The following is a 23959-nucleotide window of genomic DNA, read 5'->3' on the forward strand; positions in this document are numbered from 1 at the left end:
TAAGAACAGAAATTAAATCGAGTTACCAGAGTGCAAATAATTGAACAAAACTTGAAAACTAAACACTATTGAATCTCGTGGCGTGCTCCTGTTTTGTCCGAAACCTTTTTCCCACGGCAGCCCCCTTTCTGAAGTCAGTACCACTGACTTATATAGGAATAGGTTTTTTTAATCCCCTAATAACATAAAAGCCCCTTGGACTTCATATAATAAGATATTAGATATTTAACTTCGAAGGACTTTGCATTTTGATCCAGAAACTTCTATAAATTCTTCTTTTTACTCAAATTATTGGAAACCGAGCTCGAGCAACCTATAAACATAAAAACACATCATAAAAAATCAGTTAATAAAAATAAATGACTAATAAATATAGATTGGAGTGCCAAAATATGTATATTTTAGCACTTATCAGAAATGTTCAGTCTCTTCCATTTGGAAAGACATTTGTTCGATTGGTGATCCCGGGTCAAGTATTGGAGGAATTATACAAGAGGGTTTCAAAATCCAAGTGTTCTCGGGTCAAAATACTTACTTTTGGAACCATAGATGGTTAGGTCCTCAAACACTCAAAGAAGACTTCCCCAGGTTGTTTTTATTATCCACTCAACAGGAAGAGGTTGTTAGTAATATTTTGGAAGGGTGGGTAACGGAACTTGGGGGCTGGAGTTTAGAAGGGATTTGCATGACAGGGAGAAGCTGGTGCTAAGGAATCTGAAACTAAGGTGTAGACACCCCATTCTGGACTGTCCAGATAACGTTATTTGTCGATCCTTTATTCCCCCAATGATGATTATAGTCGAAAATAGTCTAAGGACGAGGGTGTGTTTGAGTTTTGAGCGTCCCAAACCCCTTTCAAACCATTCAAACCAGAGCCAAACAGCCCCAGCAAAACCCAACTGGCCTACGCCAGTGCCTTGGAGGCGTACGCCAGTTAGCTGCCACGTGTCAGTTATCGACCGTTGACTCAGCTATCACTGGCGCACGCCGGTCCAAGTGTGGCGCACGCCAGTCAAACCCAGTCAAATCAACTTTATTCAGCCACATGGACGAGACTTTTGTGCCACCCTGACGTCGGCCACAGTAGCCCCTGATGATTATATCGACCAGGCCCGCTCCCCCTCTCTCCTACACCCCCCATCAACTAGTCCCATGCATTTAATGCATGGGAAGGCTCTCTTCTTGGCCCAAGCCAGCCAAACAGGCCTTAGCACCAGACTGATCTCAGTCTCTCTCCCCTATAAATACCTCCCTTGCATTCATTTGCAAAGGGTTAGCCTCATTAAGAAGAAAAGCTCTTCATCCCCCCCCCCCCTCCTTGCTCTCTATCTCTCTTCTTCTATTGAAAGAGAAAGGAAAGCAACCCACTTCCATATACCCCCACTGATATCCAGTCACCATACAACATCCATCTTCAACCTTTAGGCTCTAAACCACCTTCAAACTTCAACACTCAAAAGGTATATCACCTTTGTATTCCTTTCTGTTTTCGGCCCCTGAGGGGAACCAGCAAGGCCCAGACTAGTAAACAATACTAGTCCTGGCCTTGAACTGGTAAAATACAACAATCGTATGCGATGATACTTGGCGCACGCCAGTTTCTACATGCAGTACGCCAGTCTTGGCAGTACGAGCACAACTGGCGTGGGGATCATGGATCGTCATTCCTTTTATTTTATCTTTCTGTCAATCACCCTTGCATGCTAAATAACCAGTTTATTGCTTTCTGTATGTTTAGAACTGTTTAGACATAAAGGTTATTGCTTATTCTTTATCTGTTTAGAGGGCCTTTGGGTTCCTTCTGGTCATGTTCCAGAGCCTAGATGAATGCAAAGCCATGCACTGGATAATGGTGACACCTGCGTACGGCATCGTATGACTGGCGTACGACAGTTGTCCCACGACCCAGTGGCTGGCCTTTGCATTTTAGTGTGATCTTGGCCTGCTGCATGTCCCCACTCTGTTCAGGGGGTTTTCTGTCTTTTTCCTTTTTTTTTATGGCTTCAAGCCCTTTCATTTGTCTATAAATATATATATCCTGCTTGTTTAAACTGTATGGTTTGTCCTGGGTGTGCGCTGGTCCTTTTCCAGAGCCCAGAGGGTTGCAAACAAAGACTGTGAAACCAGATAAGTGGAGTACGCCAGTCTTTCTGTGGCGTGCGCAAGTCTAACCAACATGCAGTGGCTCGACCAGTGCATGCTGGTAGAACTTGCTCATGCCCCTGCGGGGCAGCGTACTGCAATTTGTCCAGTTTGCTCAGTGCTTGTTCTCAATCTATATTTAGCATTGCAATCAAGTCATCCACAAACATTTTGCCGCATAAATCACAACTTGTTATAGTTTTAACCCCCGTTAACTGTTCCCCCGCCCTAACTGGCTAAAAAATGATCAAATGAGAGAAAAATGCAAATGTTTTATAAAATGCCCGAGTAGAGACCGATCTCCGGATTGGGCGAGAGGGGTGCCATAAAACCCTTCCCCTCTCGTAATCTGTCTCCCGAACTTCAGATATCGAAGGTGACGACGGACCAGTCTACAAGCCTTTTTCAAAATCAAACAAACGTGGCAAACGTTCTCGAGTTCGGTTCCTTGGGTGTTTTCACCGCTAAAACCCGAGTGGCGACTCTGAATCGAGGCGTTTCGCCGCGCTATTCCAACAAAAAGGGCCGCACCCCATTTTCACAAGCAAAATTTCCGGGGCGCGTGCCCACATAAGGTTGCAGTCGTATCACATGGATCCTTCCAAACCTGACTCTCTGATATGGAAATGGACGAGTAACAAGAACTTTACGGTAAGATCAATTTATGAGCAGTGGGAAATGCAGACTCAGTTCCGAAATCCTATCCTAAGCTCCCTGTGGAAAAACATTTGTCCCCCTAAGGTGGAAGTTTTGACGTGGAAGGCTGTTTAGGAAAGGTTGGCCACTCGGACTCGATCTGTTCTTATGAGCAAGAATATTGCCCTAATTGATTCTTTATGCCCGTTTGGCTCATTGCATTTGGAAACTCCCAACCATTAAATCCTTCACTGCCAGTTCTCTTGGTACATTTGGACCCAAATCTTGGATTGGTGGCACACTAAATGGGTTTGCCCGCATTCGATAGCGAATCTTTTGTGTTGGTGGTTCGACAATAGTTTCTGTAAATTGGAAAAACACATTTGGGAAGCTTGTTTTTATGCTACAATTTGGTCCATTTGGCTGACGCGGAATGGGTATATTTTTAAGGATGCGACTTTGCTCTATTTGTTTCAAAGCTAGTGTATTAGTGTTTATTCCATATTTTTTAAAGGCTGCATGTGCTCCATTTACTTTTCATCTAATTTGTTGTTCTTGGAGCATGATGTAGAAATGGGCTATCAGTTTTTTTTTTTTTTTAGAATAATTTCGTTCACCCTTCTTTTAAGAAGGCAAACAGTACTCTACCTATAATTAGTGGAAATTGTGTGGGTCCCACCACAAACTAACACATTATTATCAAAAAGTGTTTGATTCCGTGAATCCTATACAATTTCCACCAATCACAGAGTGGGTAATGTTCATCTTCTTTAAAATCATGTTCTGATCACATTGAGCGGCTCGGATCATCAAAATTTGATCGAAAATTATGAGGTGTTTTTTTGGGTGTCTCCAGAACCGCCCCGATATATATATATATATATATATATGCAGTTTCATTTGTAGTAAAGATTGATGCGGGTTTTGACAATGAATTGTGTTTAATGGTTTAATTTGAAGAAAAAAACTATTTTACGGAGCTTTATGTGAAAATGTGTTTGTGGAGGTGAATTCATCGCATTCAAAGTGTTTTGGAGTACTATCCATATTTTAAAAGAATTCTTTCGGGCTAAACTCTTCCCCGAAAAAGTTTTTATAAAATCCGGACTACTAATTGTAGAGATGGATGGATGAGATCATCCTCCCACTTGATCTGAGTCTGGAAATGAGTCTGTCATTGGGTCTAGTCTTTGTACGCACTTTTTTTTTTTTTGATAAAGAAGGATTTTATTACCAAAAGAGACGAATACAAGTGAAACAAAGGGGCATACCCCTGAAACCAAAAGAGACTACACAGAGATTCAACACAAAAGAACAAGACAAATAGCCCTAGACATCATATCTACAAGATTTTCACCGAGATATTCCAAGCTTTACACAAAACCTTGTTGCCATGGCTAACCCCAACTTTCTTCCAAGAATAGACCCTGTCCCTCACATCATTTATAATCCGATCATAAACTACCTCTGAGAATGGCTGCTTGTTACAAAAAAATACACTCATTTCTAGCCCTCCAAATGTGGTATACTAATCCTGCCATAGCCAACTTATAGAGAGAAGAAAGAAAACCTGACTTCTTGACGTGATGAATAGCCCAATCAATCTCTTGAGACCAGCCAGCAGGACACCTACAAATATCAAACTTCTGCAAAATTTTGGCCCAAACCAAAGCTGAAAAAGGACACTCAAAGAATAGGTGACTATGAGATTCTGTCCCACCACGTACAACACAATACGCATATGGGATCCACCACTAAACCCCAAGAAAGAATTCTATCCTTGGTAAAGAGTCTACCCCAACAAACAAGCCACATTATAAAAGCCCATCTAGGAATCCTTTGTTTAAACCAAACAATATCAGCCCACAGTACCCTAGGGAGAGGAGTTCTAAAACTTGCAACGCAGAGTTAACAAAGAATATACCATGACGGGCAGGGATCCAGATGACAGAATCAACAACCAAAGGGTTAGGCTTCAGAGTTAAGGGAGTGCTCCCCATTATCTGCATGATGGCTCTGTTACGCTGCCTTGGCCATTGCCACTCACCTTCATCAATAATAGAAGAAACTTTTGCCAAAAGAGAGCTTCCGACATTCCTAACTATATTGTCACCAAACACCTTATATAGGGAACCAACATTATGCCAATGATCCAGCCAGAGGAAGGTACTATCTCCATCTCCAATCACATGCTTTATCAAAGGTTGCACCTTGTCTCTAAGCTTGAATAATTTTCTAATAGTCCACGAAGAATTCTGAGCTTTGAATAGTTGATTCAGTTATATTTTCACTTTTTCTTTTGTTGAATTTCCTTTACAAAAAAGAGATGGACGGATGAGATCGTCCTCCCACTCGATCTGACTCAGGAAATGAGTCGGTCACTGGGTCTAGTCTCTGTACGAGCTAATTTGAATAGTTGATTCAGTTATATTTTAACTTTTTCTTTTGTTGAATTTCCTTTAAAAAAAAAAGAGATGGACTGATGAGATCGTCCTCCCACTCGATCTGACTCTGTAAATGTGTCTGTCACTGGGTCTAGTCTCTGTGCAAGCTAATTTGAATAGTTGATTCAGTTATATTTTCACTTTTTCTTTTGTTGAATTTCCTTTACTGGCTACTTTTCCAAGGTCATTGCTCCTGCTTGACTATTGACCCACCTTGTCAAGTGAATAATGGTGCGTTACAAATGTTTGTAACTCTCACCCGCAACTCATGCATTCACTAACATATATAATCTATGGTCGCAATTTAACAATGGTGCGAGCCTCGTCTAGATATATGGTGTTGTTGTTACTGTGGTATAGCATCGACGAACAATTAATGCGATATGAAGAGCATGTTCGCTCTTCAAATTTCAGCGACAATACGTATTAATTTGTTGATTTAGTTTGATTTGTTTTAATTATATATCTTTCGAGTACTCTGAGCGTACGGGTGGTCCTTGGCTCATAGAGAGAGAGTTTGCTGCACGAAAGCTCCCTGAGGTCCTTGGCTCATGGAGAAAGAGTTTGCTGCACAAAAGCTCCCTGAGGATTTTCGTATATTGGGAGTAGAGCATCATTTAACTAGGTGCAGAAGTGGATGTTTCTTCTCTAGATCTATTAGCTGTGAGGCGAATCGTCAATCCATCCTTAGAGAAGAAACATTCTTTTATGACGCTCATCTCCAAAGATGCAACGATCCTATGGGGTGTTTTGTGTTGAGCTAAAGCTCTCCCACAAACCAAGAACCACCCATATGTATGCTTAAGGCTCTAATCACGGTATATCTCAAGTAAATCGATTTCAAAAACATTGCAATAACATTTTTCGGTATTGTTTCTTGTTGGAAGTTGCAGATATTCCTAAATTTTGGGAATTTCTGGCTGTGCACTTTTTAGGAAGCCTCAGCCAACTCTCTTCCAAGATCTTAAACTCTATACTATATACTCCCTGTTAGTAAGGGTGGCCTTCTAAGTCTAATCTCCTAAGTTGCGTTGCAACATTTGTTTTTGAGTCAAATCTTCCTAAGAGCTTCCTCTTTTTTTGGCTAATATTTCTAGTTGTAGAAATTGGTTGGTTCGTCCCTATATTTTTGAATTTGGACTATCAGAACACTAGGGTGTGCTAACATGACAAAAGCAGCTGAGATGAACGCAAGCATGGAAACTAAAACAGAAGATAAGTCGTCGCGATCGATTTACGAGGTGCCCTTGATCTTTAAGTGTAGTAGTGTAAAAAAAGAAGGCTGTACCTTGGAGGTGTACTACACGGGAATTGTGTTCCTGCCTGGAGCAGTTTGTTTCATGCATGCATGGGTTTCCGGCCACAAGTATCCAAGAAGGATAGATTTTTGTGTTGGAGAATTATGTTAGAAATATGTAAACCAAATTTGGGTATTTTCTTGTTTTATTTTTTGGGGGCTTTCATGTAATATCTTTATACTTTTGTACTTAGTTTGTAATATGTTAAAAGTTGGTTCTAGAAGTACTAGAAATATCTAGTGGTGTCTTTGTCTTTGTAAAAGAAAAAAGAAAGAAAAAAAAACGTGAGACAAAGAAAAGAAGGGTTTTGTGTGCTCTGGTGTGTGCTCTGCTTTGGAGGTGAAAAGAAAGCTTTGTAAAGCTTAGATTTGGGAACGAAAGATCAGTTTTTTAAGTGCCCAGATAAGTCTACTTCTTGCCCTGTTTTATTGCTAGAAAAACTGCATGTTTGTAGCTTGATAGTGTGCAGAAAATTTGATCTGTTACTGCTGCGTTTCTGCTGTGATTCTACTCAGTTTGTAACTGTTTTATTGGTGATATTTGTGTGCATTTGGACCCTTATTCCCCCAACAAATCTGATATCAGAGCTTAGGGCTTGTTGCTTGAAATTAGGGCTTTTATTGGTGTATTTGTGCTTTGATCTGTGATGGCTGCCATGAACGACTTTCTCCAGCCCCAAATTCCTAGATTGGGGAAAGATAATTATGAGAATTGGAGTATACATATGAAAGTGTTGGGTTATCAAGATTTGTGGGATCTTGTTGAAAATGGGTTTGAACAACCCGCTTCGAAGGAGGATGAAGAGAGATTGACGGAAGGTTAAAAGGTTTTACTCAAGCAAATGCGAAATAAAGATAAGAAAGCCTTGTTTCAAATCTATCAAGCCATTGATGAATCTAGCTTTGAGAAAATCTCCTCCGCCACCACGTCCAAAGAAGCTTGGGATATCCTCCGGAATGCAAATAGAGGTATTGACAAAACCATAAGGATGAGACTTCAAGTTTTGAGGGGTGAATTTAAATCTTTGGAAATGAAGGATAATGAGACCATTGCGGAGTATTTTACTAGAACCATGGTGATTGTGAATCAAATTAGAAGGTACGGTGGCAACCTTGATAATGTATGTGTGGTGGAGAAAATCTTACAATCTTTAAATGGTAAATTTGAGTATGTGGTTCCTGCCATTGAAGAGTCAAAGGATACTTCCACCATGACGATTGATCAATTGATGGCAACACTTGAAGTTCATGAGCAAAGGTTGAACAAGAAGGCTTCAAGCTCTCTTGAGCAAGCACTCCAATCCAAACTTTCTTTCAAGGATGCAAAGGAGGATCAAGGGGGGGCCTCTTATAGTGCAAGAAGAAGAGGAAGAGGCTATGATGGTTGTGGTAGAGGCTACAAAAATCGTGGAAGAGGCTTTGAAAGCCATGGAAGAGGTTATGCGAATAGAGGTAGAGGTGGAAGAAACACTAGTGGAGGTGGAAGAGGCCAAAACTCATATGCTCCAAGAGGAAGAGGAAGAGCTAGAGGAGGTGGCGACTACAACCGCTCTTATAATCGGAGTGGTTATGACAAGAGGAATGTTGAATGCTATAATTGTCACAAATTTGGGCACTATAGCTAGGAGTGTAGATCAAAGTCAACCAATGAAGTTGGTGAGCAAGCTAACTATGTGGAGAAAGAGTACAAAGAAGTTGGGCCTACTTTGTTGCTAGCTTACAATGGGTCCAATGGAGATCAAAGCGATGTATGGTTTCTTGATACCGGGGCAAGCAATCATATGTGTGGCAAGAAGAGCATGTTTATTGAACTAGATGAGTCGGTGCAAGGCCATGTGACATTTGGTGACCACTCCAAAGTTTCAGTGAAAGGCAAAGGTAAGATTGTAATCAAACTCAAGAATGATAATCATGATTTTATTTCCGATATTTATTATGTTCCGGATATGAAAAATAATATCTTGAGTTTGGGCCAACTTTTGGAGAAGGGATATGATATTTGCATGAAGAATCTTTATCTTACTATTAAAGATGCTTGTGGAAATTTGTTTGCTCATGTGAAAATGTCAAAGAATAGAATGTTTTCTTTAAATATTCAACATGATGCTATGAAATGCTTTAATGTTATTGTTAAGGATAAGGCTTGGTTGTGGCACTTGAGGTTTGGGCATCTTAATTTTGGTGGTTTGAAGCTTTTATCAACTAAAGTTATGGTGAGAGGCTTGCCTTTTATTGATCATCCCAATAAAGTTTGTGAAGGGTGCATTCTTGGCAAACACCATCGATTGAGCTTTCCCAAAGAAGCAAGATGGCAAGCATCAAAGCCTTTGGAGCTTGTGCACACTGATGTATGTGGTCCTTTGAAACCCATGACAAATGGCAAGAATAGGTACTTCCTCACTTTCATTGATGACTATAGCCGGAAGACTTGGGTGTATTTTTTGAAAAGGACGTCGGAGGTGTTTGATAAATTCAAAGAGTTCAAGACTCTTGTTGAGAAGCAAAGTGGCAACTACATCAAAATGTTAAGATCCGATCATGGTGGTGAATATACTTCCGATGCTTTTGAGAATTTTTGTAAAGAGCATGGTATTGTGCACCAAGTGACTCCATCCTACACGCCACAATTGAATGGAGTTGTCGAAAGGAAGAATAGAACAATCTTGGATATGGCTAGAAGCATGTTGAAAGGAAAGCGCTTGCCTAGAGAATTTTGGGCCGAAGCCGTGTGCATGTGCCATTTATCTCTTGAACCGTTCTCCAACTAAAAGTGTTCGCTTCAAGACACCGGAAGAGACATGGAGCTCATTCAAGCCAAGTGTTTCTCATCTTAGAGTGTTTGGGTGCATTGCATATGCAAAGATTCCGGAAGCTAGAAGAACAAAGCTTGATGACAAAGGTGAAAAATGCATTTTTCTTGGTTATGGTGATAGAACAATGGGTTATAAATTATACAATCCTCTTACCAAGAAGGTGATCATGAGTAGAGATGTGATATTTGAAGAAGAAGAAATGTGGGATTGGAAGGAAAAAGAAGCCACCAATGATGTTGAACTTGTTCTTGAAGAAAAAGAGATGGAAATGCCAAATGAAGTTGAAAGAGAGCCACAATCTCCTCCTCATGGATCACCCTCATCTTATAGAAGTGATTCTTCCTCACCATCATCATCGGAGGCTAGTTCAAGTGAAAGGCCAAGGAAAACAAGAAACTTGCAAGAAATTTATGAAGAAATCGAAATGGAGGAAGACAACTTGGATTTATTTTGTTTCTTTATGGATATGGATTGTGATCTTATTGGTTATGAAGAAGCAATTCAAGAGAAGAAATGGAAGAAAGCCATGGATGAAGAAATCAATGCAATTGAGAAGAATGATATATGGGTGCTCACAAGTCTTCCATAAGGCCACAAAGCAATTGGAGTGAAATGGGTGTATAAGACAAAGAGAAATGCAAGTGGTGAAGTTCAAAGATACAAGACAAGATTGGTTGCTAAAGGCTACAAGCAAAGAGCCGGAATTGACTATGGTGAAGTGTTTGCGCCCGTTGCCCGAATGGAGACTATTAGATTGATGATTTCTTTGGCCGCCCAACATAAATGAAAGATTTATCAACTTGATGTGAAATCAGCATTTTTAAATGGCTTCCTTGAAGAAGAGATTTATGTGGAACAACCCTTGGGGTATGTTAAAGTTGGGCAAGAAGATAAAGTGTATAAGTTGAAAAAAGCTCTTTATGGGCTAAAATGAGCACCACGTGCTTGGAATGCTAAAATTGATAAACATTTTGTGGAGAATGGCTTTGAAAAATGTCCTTATGAGCATGCCTTGTACATGAAGGTGGATGCCAATGGAAATTTTTTGCTTGTGTGCCTATATGTTGATGATTTGATCTTTACCGGGAATGCTCCTAACATGTTCAAGGAATTCAAGAAGAGTATGATTCGGGAGTTTGAGATGACCGATATTGGTTTAATGTCTCACTTTCTTGGCTTTGAAGTTGAGCAAAAGGAAGATGGAATTTTTATTTCGCAAAGTGGCTATGCAAAGGAAGTGCTTAAAAGATTTGGAATGGACTCCTGCAATCCGGTGAACACTCTCGTGGAAAGTGGAGTAGAGCTTCGAAAGAGTACTAATGATGGCAATGTTAATCCGACTTACTTTAAAAGTCTTGTTGGAAGTCTCCGGTATCTCACTTGCACTAGGCCGGGCATACTTTATGGTGTTGGGTTGATTAGTAGATACATGGATCGAAGCACTGGATCAATCACATCTTAATGCGGCAAAGAGAATCCTTCGTTACATCAAAGGTACACTCAATGACGGCTTGCTTTATTCTTGTGTTGATGATTTTAAACTTGTTGGATATTCCGATAGTGATTGGGGAAGAGATTTAGATGAAAGGAAAAGTACTTCGGGCTTTGCTTTCTTTATGGCAAATGCGGTTTTTACTTGGTCTTCTAAGAAGCAACCCATTGTTACTTTGTCTACTTGTGAAGCGGAGTATGTGGCTGCTAACTCTGCCGTTTGCCATGCTATTTGGTTGAGAAATCTGTTGGAGAACTTGGGATTTCCACAAGAAAGTCCCACGGAGGTACATGTTGATAACCAATCGGCAATCGCCTTGGCAAAGAATCCGGTATTCCATAAAAGGAGCAAGCATATTGATACTCGTTTTCACTTCATCCGGGAGCATGTGAAGCAAAAGGAAGTGGAACTAGTTTATTGCAAGTCCTATGATCAAGTTGCCGATATTTTCACAAACCCTTTGAAGCATGACATGTTTGGAAGATTGAAGTTGATGCTTGGCATGAAGACTTTTGGAAATTGGGTTTAAAGGGGGATGTTAGAAATATGTAAACCCAATTTGGATATTTTTTTGTTTTATTTTTTGGGGGCTTTCATGTAATAGCTTTATACTTTTGTACTTAGTTTGTAATATGTTAAAAGTTGGTTCTAGAAGTACTAGAAATATCTAGTGGTGTCTTTGTCTTTGTAAGAAAAAAGAAAGAAAAAAAAACGTGAGACAGAAAAAAAAAGAGAAAAGAAGGGTTTTGTGTGCTCTGGTGTGTGCTCTGCTTTGGAGGTGAAAAGAAAGCTTTGTAAAGCTTAGATTTGTGAATGAAAGATCAGTTTTTTAAGTGCCCAGATAAGTCTACTTCTTGCCCTGTTTTATTGCTAGAAAAACTGCATGTTTGTAGCTTGATAGTGTGCAGAAAATTTGACCGGTTACTGCTGTGTTTCTGCTGTGATTCTGCTCAATTCGTAACTGTTTTATTGGTGATATTTGTGTGCATTTGGACACTTATTCCCCCAACAAATTACACAACTAGTGATTGAGTGATCAATCTCAAGGCAAAATCCATGTGTGAGTTTTGACTTATTAGAGGGAGAGAGGTGTGCACGTGTGGGATAATATCTGAAGATGTTGGGATTTATTTGGAGTAAATTAAGGATGAGAAGTAAAAAGGGTAAAACAAACAAAAAGTAAAAGAAACAAAATGAAAAAGATAAAAAGCATAGTAATTAAGGATGAGTCAAGCCCATTTGTTGGCTTAATTTGTCTCTTTGGATAGTGGCATCTCATAAAAAGAGAAGGGGAGGAGAACTTGCAGTTGGAGAGAGAGAGAGAGAAGCTGAGCATGGCATAAATCGGAGTGGAGAATTCGCTCCGATTGTGATGGAATTTCAGTGTGATGCTGATGGTAGTTAAGCTTACATATTTAACGAATATGAATCTTGAAGGTAAATCGGGATATGAATCTTGAGGGTAAATCGGGGTGTTACACTCTAAAAAGATATAACAAGTAAATTACAACTCGATAAAGGGATATATGAAAATTAAAATATGTCTTTTGTCAATCAAATTGCCAATACAAAGAGGCCTTCTAGTAATCGGACAATAAACTTTCCTAGTTCCACAATATAGCCAATAAAGGCGAAGCAAGCAATGATACAAGTGGACACAGCAAGCGCGATAGCATGTGCTAACACGGCAAAAGTAGCTGCGATGAACGCAATCCTCAGGAAAAACATGGAAACTATAATAAGACCCACCGCTCCAATATAGCGCGTTCTGTAATGAAAAACAGCTTCCTTCTTTGCAGATAAAGAGTACCCCATAGCAGAAAGGCACAGAAATATAGATGTAACGGAGCATACCATGGCTATGGTGTTGGTTACGACAAATGCTTGGAAAGCTGCAGCTCTTGATAGGATTGCCATACCTTGGTCTCGACCTTGGTTGCCATCATAGCCACCTGGAATTGTGAAGGCGGCTGCGAAAGTGATCGTGGCTATGAGGGCAGCCACTATCACGATAGTTTGGAATAGCTTTACGGAAAGCTCAAATGCCTCTTTATTTTCCTTCTCTTTAGCCTCTTCTTCTCTCATTCGTCTTTTCTGTTTTTCTTGTGTACGAGCTTTCTCCAATTTTGCTAAGTTAACATGAGCGTTGCAGGCTAGGTTTCTCCCACCACTAGCTTTAATTCCCGAATCCAAAAAGGTATCATCCTACATTTTTTTTGGTTTAGTTGATCAATTGAAAAACAAAGCATCTAAAACAGAAGCGTCATCATATATATAAACATCTGACCAAGCCTCCATTAAACCACACTAATCTTAGTTTTCTTTTAGAAAACCAATCAGGGAGAGAAAGAGAGGGAGAGATTCAAAATCAATAAAACTATATTATCTTGATTTGATATCAAAATATGTTTGCAATAGTTGTGGATATAGATTTTATATTTTATTTTATAGCTTCAGATTCTACCACAATCCACAAATTAAGATTCTAAATTTCAATACAAGCAGATAAACAGATTTACTATAACTATTAGCTTATCATTAAGGTGCAATAAAAGCTAATACCAAAAAAAACTTAAAAAAATGAGCTTTTATAAAACTTAAGGCCTAATATCTGATCCGAAAAGTTCAAAAAAAATTACCCAAACCCAACCTTGGAACTTTCAGAATTTCATTCATTTTTTAGCTTTTCAAAATCTGTAAAATCTGAGAATTAATTATCTAGAATATTTAGTAAACACTTCAAAATAATTTTGAAAAACTAAAATATCAAAATTTGTACGAATAATTTCTCGTAAACACCCACGTCGTAGTAGCTAGGATTGGTTTAAAATATTCTAAACTTCACAAATACTACTATCATTATTCCATCTACATCGATCGTTGAAATCCTACCTCCATTATTGATTATTATCAGTCACACCCTCAGGACTTTTGTTTTGTTGATCTCCTCACTATTGGATGTTTCTAGACATCTTAACTCTACGGCATTAATAAGGATCTATATATGTTGTCTTTAGGAAACAGGGGTCTCAAGAGGTTTCTGCTTCTTCCGTTAGTGATGTATTTCTAGGTTTTCTTCCGTTGATGCCTTGTCAAATGTTTTTCATTTTTGGTTCATATTTGGCATATGATTGTCAAGGATTTGGGCGTCAATTTGGTTGGGATGTATTCCTTTTGTTGTGACCTCTTTGCATGATTCTTTTAATCTTTATAACAATTTCAAAGATTAATAAAATCATTCTTTTATCATTCTAAGAAAAAAGAAGGGAGTCATAAACAAAAGAAAGGGAAATTCCACCAATAGTCCCATAGTCTCTCTCAAGTCTCAATTTCGTCCCTTACCTATCTTGATTGCAACGATTCGAACCTTTAATTTTTGAACGGAAGTAATGGTCTAATCCGTAAGGCTTTTAAGAAATTGAACAGACGTTGGGGGCACATGACTTTTAGTATCGGCAAAATTGTGACTTTTTTTTTTTTAAAGGCAAGAGAAAGTTTTGTTAAACTTTGAATTTGGTACAAAGAGTAAAGAGAACAAGGATTTTGACGGTATCATATCACTAAACAAAGCTAAGAACAATATTCTTGTGTCAATTGGCACAACTAAACACCCATTGTACGTAACTTAACTATTCCCTCCGGTCACAATTGACATCTCCTTAATCTCTGGACTGTAAATGAATTGAGTTATTCGTGAATTGTTCGAGATTTGACTTGCTAAAGGCTCGTTTGAGTTCAATTCGTCTACTAAATGAACCGAACCGAAGTTTCAATTCTAGGCTCATTTCATAAATGAGCCGAACATGAACCTAACAGTATTTGGCTCAATTAGGCTTACGAACCTCGAGTATATGTATATCATGGGAATTTCATATGTATACATAGTAAAAATTTTAGATCTCGTACAAGTATAAACATTTACAATTACTAAAAACTTATCTATGCATATGTACATGTTTTTATGACTTTATATATTTATGAATGCATTTTATGTACGTATTCACTTTTTATTTGCAGATCGAAACATAATGAGCTTTGATAATGCTAAAAGTGTAGTTGCAGTCAATTCCATGGCTGTCTTATCCTATGCCAACGTGAAAGCACGAGCTTTTAAATCTCCTCTTCACAAACGACCCACAAGACTCATTCTAATTAAATGCGTACTTCCATGTGCAAGTAGGACCAAGCTCAACACTGATGGATGTTGGTACCAACTCAACCAAAATGTAGGCTTTGGAGGGCCATTCAGAGATGAAGGAGGAGAATGAGTTCAGGGATATTATGGAAAGGTCTCGTGCGAGTCTAGCCTAGATCGAAGTAGAAATTTGGGGTATCTATAGAGGACTGACTATAATTCTGGAGATCGAAAGGGATGACAGAAATTATGATAGAATCTGATTCGCAAGTGGCCTTGAATCTAGTTAATGAAGGCAATATTGCAAACAACCATCCACAGAGAGATGATCATGGATGCTCATGCTATTCTGAACAGAACGAACTCTACTCTGCATTACATATTTCGGGAGGCAAATCAATGAGCTAATCACTTGGCAAGAGTTGGAGCCGAACAACATGAAGATTTGGTGGTTTTAACGGATCAACCACTTTCAATGAGGGAGTTTTGGATTAGGTAGTGCCTTAACATGAGGCAGATCATTAACTAGGGTGTTGCCCTTGGCTATTTGTATTGGGTCTGTATAGTACTTTAAACATGTTTGCTACTTTGTTGCGTTTCTTGCCCTTTGCCTAGTTAAGTATAATATTCCGAAGTATCAAAAAACAAGTATAAGTATATGATGTTATCGGCTCATTAAGGCTCATGAACAAGCTCGAGTTCGACTCAAACCTAGGCAAGTTCAGCTCGAGCTCGGCTCATCAAATTTCAATGAGTTCAGCTCGAGTTCGCTAAAAAACTTATGAACAAATCTGAACATTCTAATATTCGGCTTGTTTAAAGCACTCTGGCCACCACTACCACCACAATCACCACTACCACACTTCGGTGATGCCTGGGTGGATGGCCGGCGGTGTCTTTCTGGTAGGTTTGGGTTGTTGAGCTTAGCCTATGTCCCCTATGGGTATGCTTTCCTGGACTTGGCTTATGTTTGCTATGAGCCTTGTTTCGTTGATTTGGGTGTTTCCAGCGGCGGGGTTGCGGCTGGTAGTGGTGGTGGTTAGCTGATGTGCGTGTTTGAGGTTGCCGCGGTGGTAGTGTTTCCGTCGGCGGGGTAGCAGCTGGCGGTGGTGGTTTGCTGGAGTGGGTGTCCGAGGTTGCCGCGGTGGTAGTGCGGGCGGAGGCGGCGTAGAGCTTGACTGTTCAGATCCTTTTTGTTTTGGGCTGTTTGTTTCGGGCCAGGCCCTTGGAGATTAGGGCTTTACTGCTAGGGGCCTGGCCTCTGGGTGCAGTTTGGACTCGGTTCCAAACTGCTTTTTATTTTTCCGTTCATCATTCGGTTAGATTCTCCTTTCCTTTCCTCTCCTTAATGTACCCTTTGTCGAGATTATAATAAAATTTTGTTGCCTATAAAAAAAAAACAACCGAACACCACCAATTCTGAAATCCCACTGATCTTCAATGGCGTTGAAGAACTGAAATTGGAAAGAATGATGATTGAATGGTAAAACCCACTTCAGGTCCCCACCAAGATTTTATTTTAACATTCCCCTCCCCCCCCCCCCCCCCCCCCAAACGAAACGTTTATAAAATTAGAAAGGGTTATATCGAGGGGGAACACCGAAAGAAAAAAAAATGCTTGAGTGGGCGAGCATTTAATTTATTTATTTTTACAATATATTAAGCGCAATATAAATTCCTATCGATATAAATTACCAAAATACTGCTAAGTAAATCATTGTAAATATTTTTCATAAGTCTAAACAGTAACAAAAAAGTCTTATTTTACCATAGATGTATACAATCTTGTACAGATATATCTATTCTCTAACCAAAAAAAATCAAAAAATCTATAACCCGTATTAGATTTCTTATAGACATGCACTTCCAAGCTAAGGATCGGAGTATGGTAATTCTAATTTTCAAAATAATTAATTTACATAGGCGGGGCTAGATAAATTAGAACAATGATGGGTGCGCAAGTGAGCTTATAATTATATAGTTTTAAAGATTGAAGAAAAAACTTAAGAGATTTAAAAATTGGGTATATATGGAGGTCGCTGTGGCACATCCGCCCCATTATCCGTCCATGCATAAATCGGAACCGTGTCACTTAACTACATTTTTTTATAAAATGGTGTAGCTTAATTACATTTACAGAGAGGCATAAGCAGAAGGTGTGGTTGCAGGTTTCGATGGTGATGTTGGGGTGGTTGTGGGTGATTGGGTTGGCGGTTGGGTCGTTGGGTTGGTGGGTGGTGCAATGTGGACGGTGGTGGCGGTTGTGTATGGGCGGTAGCAGAGTGCTTGTATGTTTGTCCGGTGGTTTGAATTGTATTGGGCTAGGGTTTGTTTTGGCTCTTAATTTGGGCCAAGTCCATGTGGCTCTATTTTTTTTGGGCCCCAGCCTTCTGGGTGTTAGTGGGCTCATCTTTGTTTTACTTTTTTCAGCCAACCCTTGGTTGGATTCCTCTCTCCGTCTCCCTCACTTGATGTATCATTTGTCAGGTGTTCTTAATAAAACTTGTGTTGCCTATAAAAAAAAGTGGCTTCCCCTTGTTCACTTGTGTGTCATTATCTATACTAACCAAGACTATTCAATAAAAATAGAAGCAAGCTCTCTCATTAACTCTCTCACCCCTATGGCATTCTCCTAATAAAGTTCATTTTCTTTGTTCTTTTCCAACAATTTGCAGGATACTAAAAGTTAAAAATCAAAGACTAGAAAAAATTTCAAACTCCCTCTTATATTCAAACCTTCTCTCTTAATAAAAGGAAATGATTTTACACTCTCCTTTTAATCATACACACTCCTTTTTTTTTTATTTTTATCCACATGAATTTATAATATTATCCTTGAATGTGTGAAATAGTGTATTGAATAAAGGACATGATAATAAATTCAAGTGAATAAAAACAAAAAAACGAGTGTGAATTGTTGAAAGGGGAGTGTGAAAATTAATTCCCTAATAAAATACCTACATTCAATGTTAAATTGTAAATTAATGAGAGGTCAATAACATTGAACACAAATATTGTTTTTCCCTTGAGAGATAAGCAAACATTAAACATAACAGAATTTGTTTTTGGCTTGAGCAACTCCAACCCAAGTCTCCAAAAAAAGACCCATAGAATGATTTTTTATTCAAAAAATGGTTATAGAGATTGAGACTATTCATTGCAACTACAACCATACTTCTCTATATCCATCTCTATATTTCAAAAACTCACTTATCTCAAAAAGAAATAATAATAATTTTCACTCATTTTTTTCTCTAAAATTTAACAGCTCGTCTTGCCCATTTAATCTTCTTACCTATAATCTTGCAAAAATATAAACTTTTATTTCAAAGACTTTAACTAAACATGTTCAATATTGGGCATTTTTGAAAGGCATCGTCAATGTCTTGTAAATGATATAAATTTTATAAAAAAATAAATTTATGGAGTAAATTAATTATACTTATATATCCTAATATAGAGCAAAAGTACAAAGGACATGGGTGGTTTTAGAATTTTATATAATGAGAAAACAACGGTAAAGTAAGAAATATAAGTCAAAAAGAGTGAATAGTAATATATAGTAGTTAAGTCAATACTTTGAGAGAAAGTCTCTATGTATAGGGAACCAAATTTGGGTCTCTAAATAGAGGCTCAGTATAGAGCTTGATTGGAGTAAAATGATTCTCTAAAATAGAGTGATAGAGCAAAATGGTAGAGAGGTAATTAATACTATTGATCTATAACAATTTTTCCTTCTTTCTCAAAAATTTTCTCTCATTTTCAAACTTTTCTCCTGCTAAATTTTTTACATCTAATCTTAGATGGTAGAGAGGTAATTAATACTATTGATCTATAACAAATTTTTCTTTCTTCATGTCCATATATAGCACGAGCTCTGTGCTTCTATGTATTGATTGGATGATGAAGAAGAGGCATAACAAAATGGAACGTTTGCTTCTAACAGTGATGCAATGAGAACATATGTACTTACCACAATATATCTTTCAGCAAAGGTCGACATCCTTTCCTCCATAAAATCGGACCACACTAAATCCACGGGGGTCATGCTTTTGCCATTGAAAGCATGATGATCTGCTCTATCATGCGTCCATAGCTCATTAGCATAGCCATCGGAAGCAATAAGTAGATGGAGAGGTGTGTTACCTTCGTTGTCCTTTTGGTTTATAAGTTGCCCAACCCAGGACTTCCTTAATATATATCTAATCACTGAATCCCTGTTCATGTCCACAGCAATATGAAGGGCATTCTGCCCTTTACTATTGACCATCTCCCAACAATCTGGATTGTATATTAAAAGCTCTTCGATTACAGATACATGCCCATGTGCTGCGGCGATGTGAAGAGCTGTTTCCAGACCGTCCTTGTTTGTAGTGGTAATGTATGCCACTGATATATCCATTGCTAGTAGTTCCATAACTGATCCCTCTCCACTCTCATTGCATGCAGCATAGTGAAGTGGAGTCCACCCATACTCATCTGCTTGCTTGATTAGATCTTTCTTCCATTCCAACAATGCTTTTGTAAGTCGACCTGAAATTAAGAAGATTCGAGAAAGGTTAAGCATTAATACAGAGTAGTAATTAACGAAATAATTGTTCAGCGGGGTTCCGAAATACCCAACCGCAACCAAGCATAGATATCGTTGAAGGATCTGATGATCATGATGGAAGAGAAGGAAGAAAAAGTGGATATACGAAACTAATGTGGAGTAATATATATGAAAAGTACTCTTCATTTTCAGAAAATTTGGTCTATGCTAGCAATTAGCATTTCCTTTTTTCCCTTTCTAATCTGGTATACGCGTGGAACCTTATTTTCACTGAGGTAGTTTTTAATCTTTAGATTTGTTCGGAGCCTTCTCGATCTTACTAACAATTTCGAACTTATGAAATTAGTTTGGTTGCAACAAACCTGCGAAGTAATCTTTAAGTGCTGCAGCATGCAATGCTGTTCTTCCACCAGGGCCGCCATAAGTTGGCGATGTGCAAGTTTCCAAGAGCGTAACCACTACGTCCTCGCTACCTCGCTCAGCAGCCAGGTAAAGTGGAGTTTCCTTAGCATTGTTGGTGGGATGTTGAAACTCAGGATCTTCTCTGGTTAACAATCTGACCACTTCCAAGTACTTGTCCTTTTCCTTTTCCAAGTGGCAATTCCGCACCGCCATGTGCAAGGCCGTGTCTCCGTCAGCATTGGTCGCCCTCAACATCTTCTTAGCTTCCCCACTCCAGCCGCTTTCAAGTTCTTGCTCTATCTTTTTCGCGCACTCTATAAGCGCTTTGACTACATCGGAGTACGCTTCCCTCGCCGCCATATGAAGTGGAGTTTCGCCTCTGTTGTTAACTCGGCGTAACAACGAGGGGCACACTTCTAGAATCGCGGCCACACATTGTGATTGGCCGAATTGGGCTGCCACGTGGAGAGCAGTGTTTCTATTGGCTGTGGCTTGGCTTTCTAGTTGGTCAAAGTGTTGCCGGAGGACATCAACTTTGCCTTCACTAGCAGCTTTGTACAGGTTACGATCCATGGTAACTATACAACGAAACACTTCTTTTTTTATCGCTCGGTGACTACAATGAAACACTTTGGTTAATTTACCTATATTTATAGTGTCAATTGCCACCCTGGCCCCAAAGTTAAACCAACTATTTCCTTCGTCATCACTCCATCTTTATTTTATTCTGTCGTCACTGAATTTCTCTCTTTTTTCGCTTTGTTTATGTTCTCTGTTGTGTGCCTTTTTGTAATTCTTTGCTTGAAAAACTTTCAAAGGTATAGTTGTTTAATTAGCTTAATTGCCTTTGGTAGTCTTTTGACATGCAGAGTATTGAAATGTATTAGTTAATCAATTATTCAACTTAGTATTACATTGGGTATTTAGCACATGCTTGAATTCGTAATTCATTCAGCCTTCAGCGAGCCAACCTTGTGCGGGTTTTTCTTCATTTCCTATTCAACTAGTAAAGAAGCACTACTAGAAGCACGTGCAATGCACGTGAAAGTTTGGCCAAGTAATGTAATCTCTGCATTATTGTTTTCCTATTAACTTTTAGTCTGGACAATGAAAAGTTTCTCATTCAGGCTTGGTGTGAGAAGACACCTCTTTGATAGTGCCACAGGTGCAACGGTGCTGATCGTAGTTTCTATATTTTTCTAATCTAATAATTCTCTGTTTCCTATCCAACTAACCTTTCCATCTAAAACTTGTCTTCTATGGAAACCAATTAAATAAGATGCTAATGGAAAAACTTTTGAGCTAAGTCAGATTAGGAAATCTACACAAGTAACAAAGGGTAAGATGCTAATGGAAAAACTTTTGAGCTAAGTCAGATTAGGAAATCTACACAAGTAACAAAGGGTGTGTTACTAATTAATTAATCCAATGTAAAAACAGATTCGGGAGAAAGTAAATAGATAGACAAACTACTTAAACAACTAATTAAAGTAATGCGTGACCAGATTAGAACACGAGTAGTAACCGGAATATATAACTCACAAATGTCGACACCAAAGAATACGAAGTAGATCGAGTCCAACAATGAATCACAGTGTTCTTAAAGTAAATTTCGCCCTCGTCAAAGTGCTCCCGATTCTGGATGTCCGGTTCCCAAGATGCAACGATCTTTACGCACGCAAACGCAGCACTTCGAATGCATGCCCGCGAACTAAAAGTATGCAGAAGTCTCTCTGACTCTACATGCGAAGTGTGTGTGTGCTCTCTGGATTTTGGATGCATAAAATGGCTGGATACAATCTGTTTAAATAGGTAGACAAGTGACTGTCCGAACGTACGGCTTGGTTCACAAAGGGTCATGCTTGGACAGGTTGTATTGGTTCGGAAACCAACTGTTGCAATGGTTCAAAACTCGCATTGGTTCGGTTTGCTTCCAGAAAAAATCTCCTCGTGACACTCAATTAATAACTGAACATACCAATACATTGCATTCTTCAGTCCTGGTTTTCCAATCTGATAATCTAATATCTTCTCAAACTCTACATGTCCTATGACATAATTCAGTCCTTTATTTTAATCAGAAGATGCATGTAATTCCAATGGCAATGGCCCTAGGGTGGATATCAAATCTCGTTGCTTTGATTCCCCTATACGGCTATACTCAAAAGTCAAAATAATACCTGTCAGGAATTAGTTCAAGTTTTGTTATCCTATAGCAAAAAAGCTACTATGCATCATGTGTTTAAGACACTGTCCATTGAATTGCTATCACATTCGGTTGATTTTATGTCGCAAACCTCTAACTCAGAAGTGAGAAAACTAAGTCAATGATTCCAAAAAAAAAAATTTGTGTTTCGAAGTACTTCTTCCTTTCTACGAACCATTGCGAAAACATTACCGACTGTGAGTTTAAGCTACGGAGATGTTGCGGTATGAATTATTCCTTATAGGCAGACAAGTGGCTGTCCGAACAGGTATGTCTTTGTTCACAAAAGCTCACGCTTGAACAGGTTAAAACCAACTGTTGCAATGGTTCGGTTTGCTTTCAAAAACCCTGCACGGGTTCGGTTTTGGAAGTGAAATGAGGAGGATGAAAATCAATAATTATATTGAGTTAGAGTTAATTGCAAGTGCTTGGGGTAATTGTAAAAAATAAAAAGTAGAAAACACCTTCGTACATTTAAAAGAAGTAGTATAGATTCACTACAAAAAGATTGTCTTATCACAATGAATCAATTTTGTTTCCATAGACAAGTGAATACGTTGCGAATTCTTACGCAGTATGCATGGCAAATGTATTCTAAAGTACGTTCAACCTTACAATTTAAGAAACAAAATGTAACTTATTAGCATATTTATCAATATCTGATCATACTGATTTTTTGTTAACTTAAGGAATTGTCCAAGGCTTTTCTTTAGGAATGAGGAACACAATTGGATGTAGGAGAAAAACTACTTAAGGATAAGGAGGACTATTAATATTCAGTACTTTTTGTGCTCCGGGAACATTGAATAATGAGACCTACTTAATGTTCTTCTATTCTCAGTTCGATCTGTTTACTCTTTTTTTCTGTTTTCACTCAGTCAGTGTGGTAGGCTAGCTGGTTGCTGTTGAGGGTTTCAATATTCCGTAGAGCTTTCTTCTTTGGGCAATTATAATCACACGCCTCTATAACACACTTCTCAAACTTAGTTCCTAGTAATGTAAGTTTCATAACCTATTTACACAATTTGATTCGTTCATTTTCTAGTTCCGATCAAATTACAGTTTTTGTATCCCTAACTTGCATGTGTGGACCTAGAAAACTAAATGACTCAAATCCTTGGGGAAATCCCACGATATATTGGGTGACGTATTTCAGAAGCATGTTCAAAATGGTGCGAACATGGCATGACTTTTCTTTTTTGTTGGTGGTTGGTTAACGAAGTTCACTTGGCCACATATATGAGATAACGAGTATAGTTATCGTAAAATTATTCCTGCTTGTCTTCTTTGGGATGTCTTTGTTGCTTGTTACATGCTCCAAAGTAGCATTCTTTATGTGGGATTCTCCGCGAACAAAATCACACACCTATTTGGTCTTCCTCAAGCAAATAATATATGCCTCCCATCTTTTAACCTTCATTACATTTTCCCTTTTGCTTTGGTTGATTCCTAAAAATACAATTCTCTTTTTTCTTTTGACAATTTAAACAACCTTCAAAGTATATGTTCATACAATCCCTCCATGAAGGAAGCGTTCTTTATGTTGATGCTCCGTGAAGCAAAATCACACCACTATTTGGTCTTCTTCAAGCAAATAACATATGCCCCCATCTTTTAACCTTCATTACATTTACTCTTTCGCTTTGTTCGATTCCCAAAACAGTGGTCTTTTTCCTTTTTGATAGCTTCAACAACCTTCAAAGTATGTATATGTTCACGGAACCCCTCCATGGAGGAATCATTTTGAATTCTGAACAAAAAATTGATTTATATTAAATGATGTCATTTTTTGTTGTTGCTCTAGTTATCAGTTATACTATTGACTATGGTTTACATGCCC

The 23959-nt window shown here is 38.6% G+C and overlaps 1 protein-coding gene across 1 annotated transcript; it reads right to left on the reverse strand.

The window, feature by feature from the left end:
* Positions 1-12359: 12359 nt before the first annotated feature.
* On the reverse strand, positions 12360-20713 carry LOC131324198 (ankyrin repeat-containing protein At5g02620-like). Its single transcript, XM_058356052.1, has 3 exons — positions 19874-20713; positions 18933-19492; positions 12360-13029 (listed from the first exon to the last, which is right to left on the reverse strand). Exons 1-3 carry the CDS (start codon positions 20484-20486, stop codon positions 12379-12381), a joined length of 1824 nt encoding a protein of 607 aa, XP_058212035.1. The 5' UTR covers positions 20487-20713; the 3' UTR covers positions 12360-12378.
* Between the last annotated feature and the right edge of the window lie 3246 nt (positions 20714-23959).

This window comes from Rhododendron vialii, chromosome 4a (genome assembly GCF_030253575.1).
Source record: "Rhododendron vialii isolate Sample 1 chromosome 4a, ASM3025357v1".
NCBI lineage: Eukaryota > Viridiplantae > Streptophyta > Magnoliopsida > Ericales > Ericaceae > Rhododendron > Rhododendron vialii.

Bases quoted from the DNA above. Each gene is read 5' to 3' on its own strand.
- LOC131324198 (XM_058356052.1), bottom strand. From the start codon at position 20,486: ATGGATCGTAACCTGTACAAAGCTGCTAGTGAAGGCAAAGTTGATGTC. The intron at 19,493-19,873 runs GTTTGTTGCAAC...TCTTAATTTCAG, and splicing joins ACTTAAAGATTACTTCGCAG to GTCGACTTACAAAAGCATTG. The intron at 13,030-18,932 runs GTAAGTACATAT...AAAAAAATGTAG, and splicing joins TTGCTGAAAGATATATTGTG to GATGATACCTTTTTGGATTC.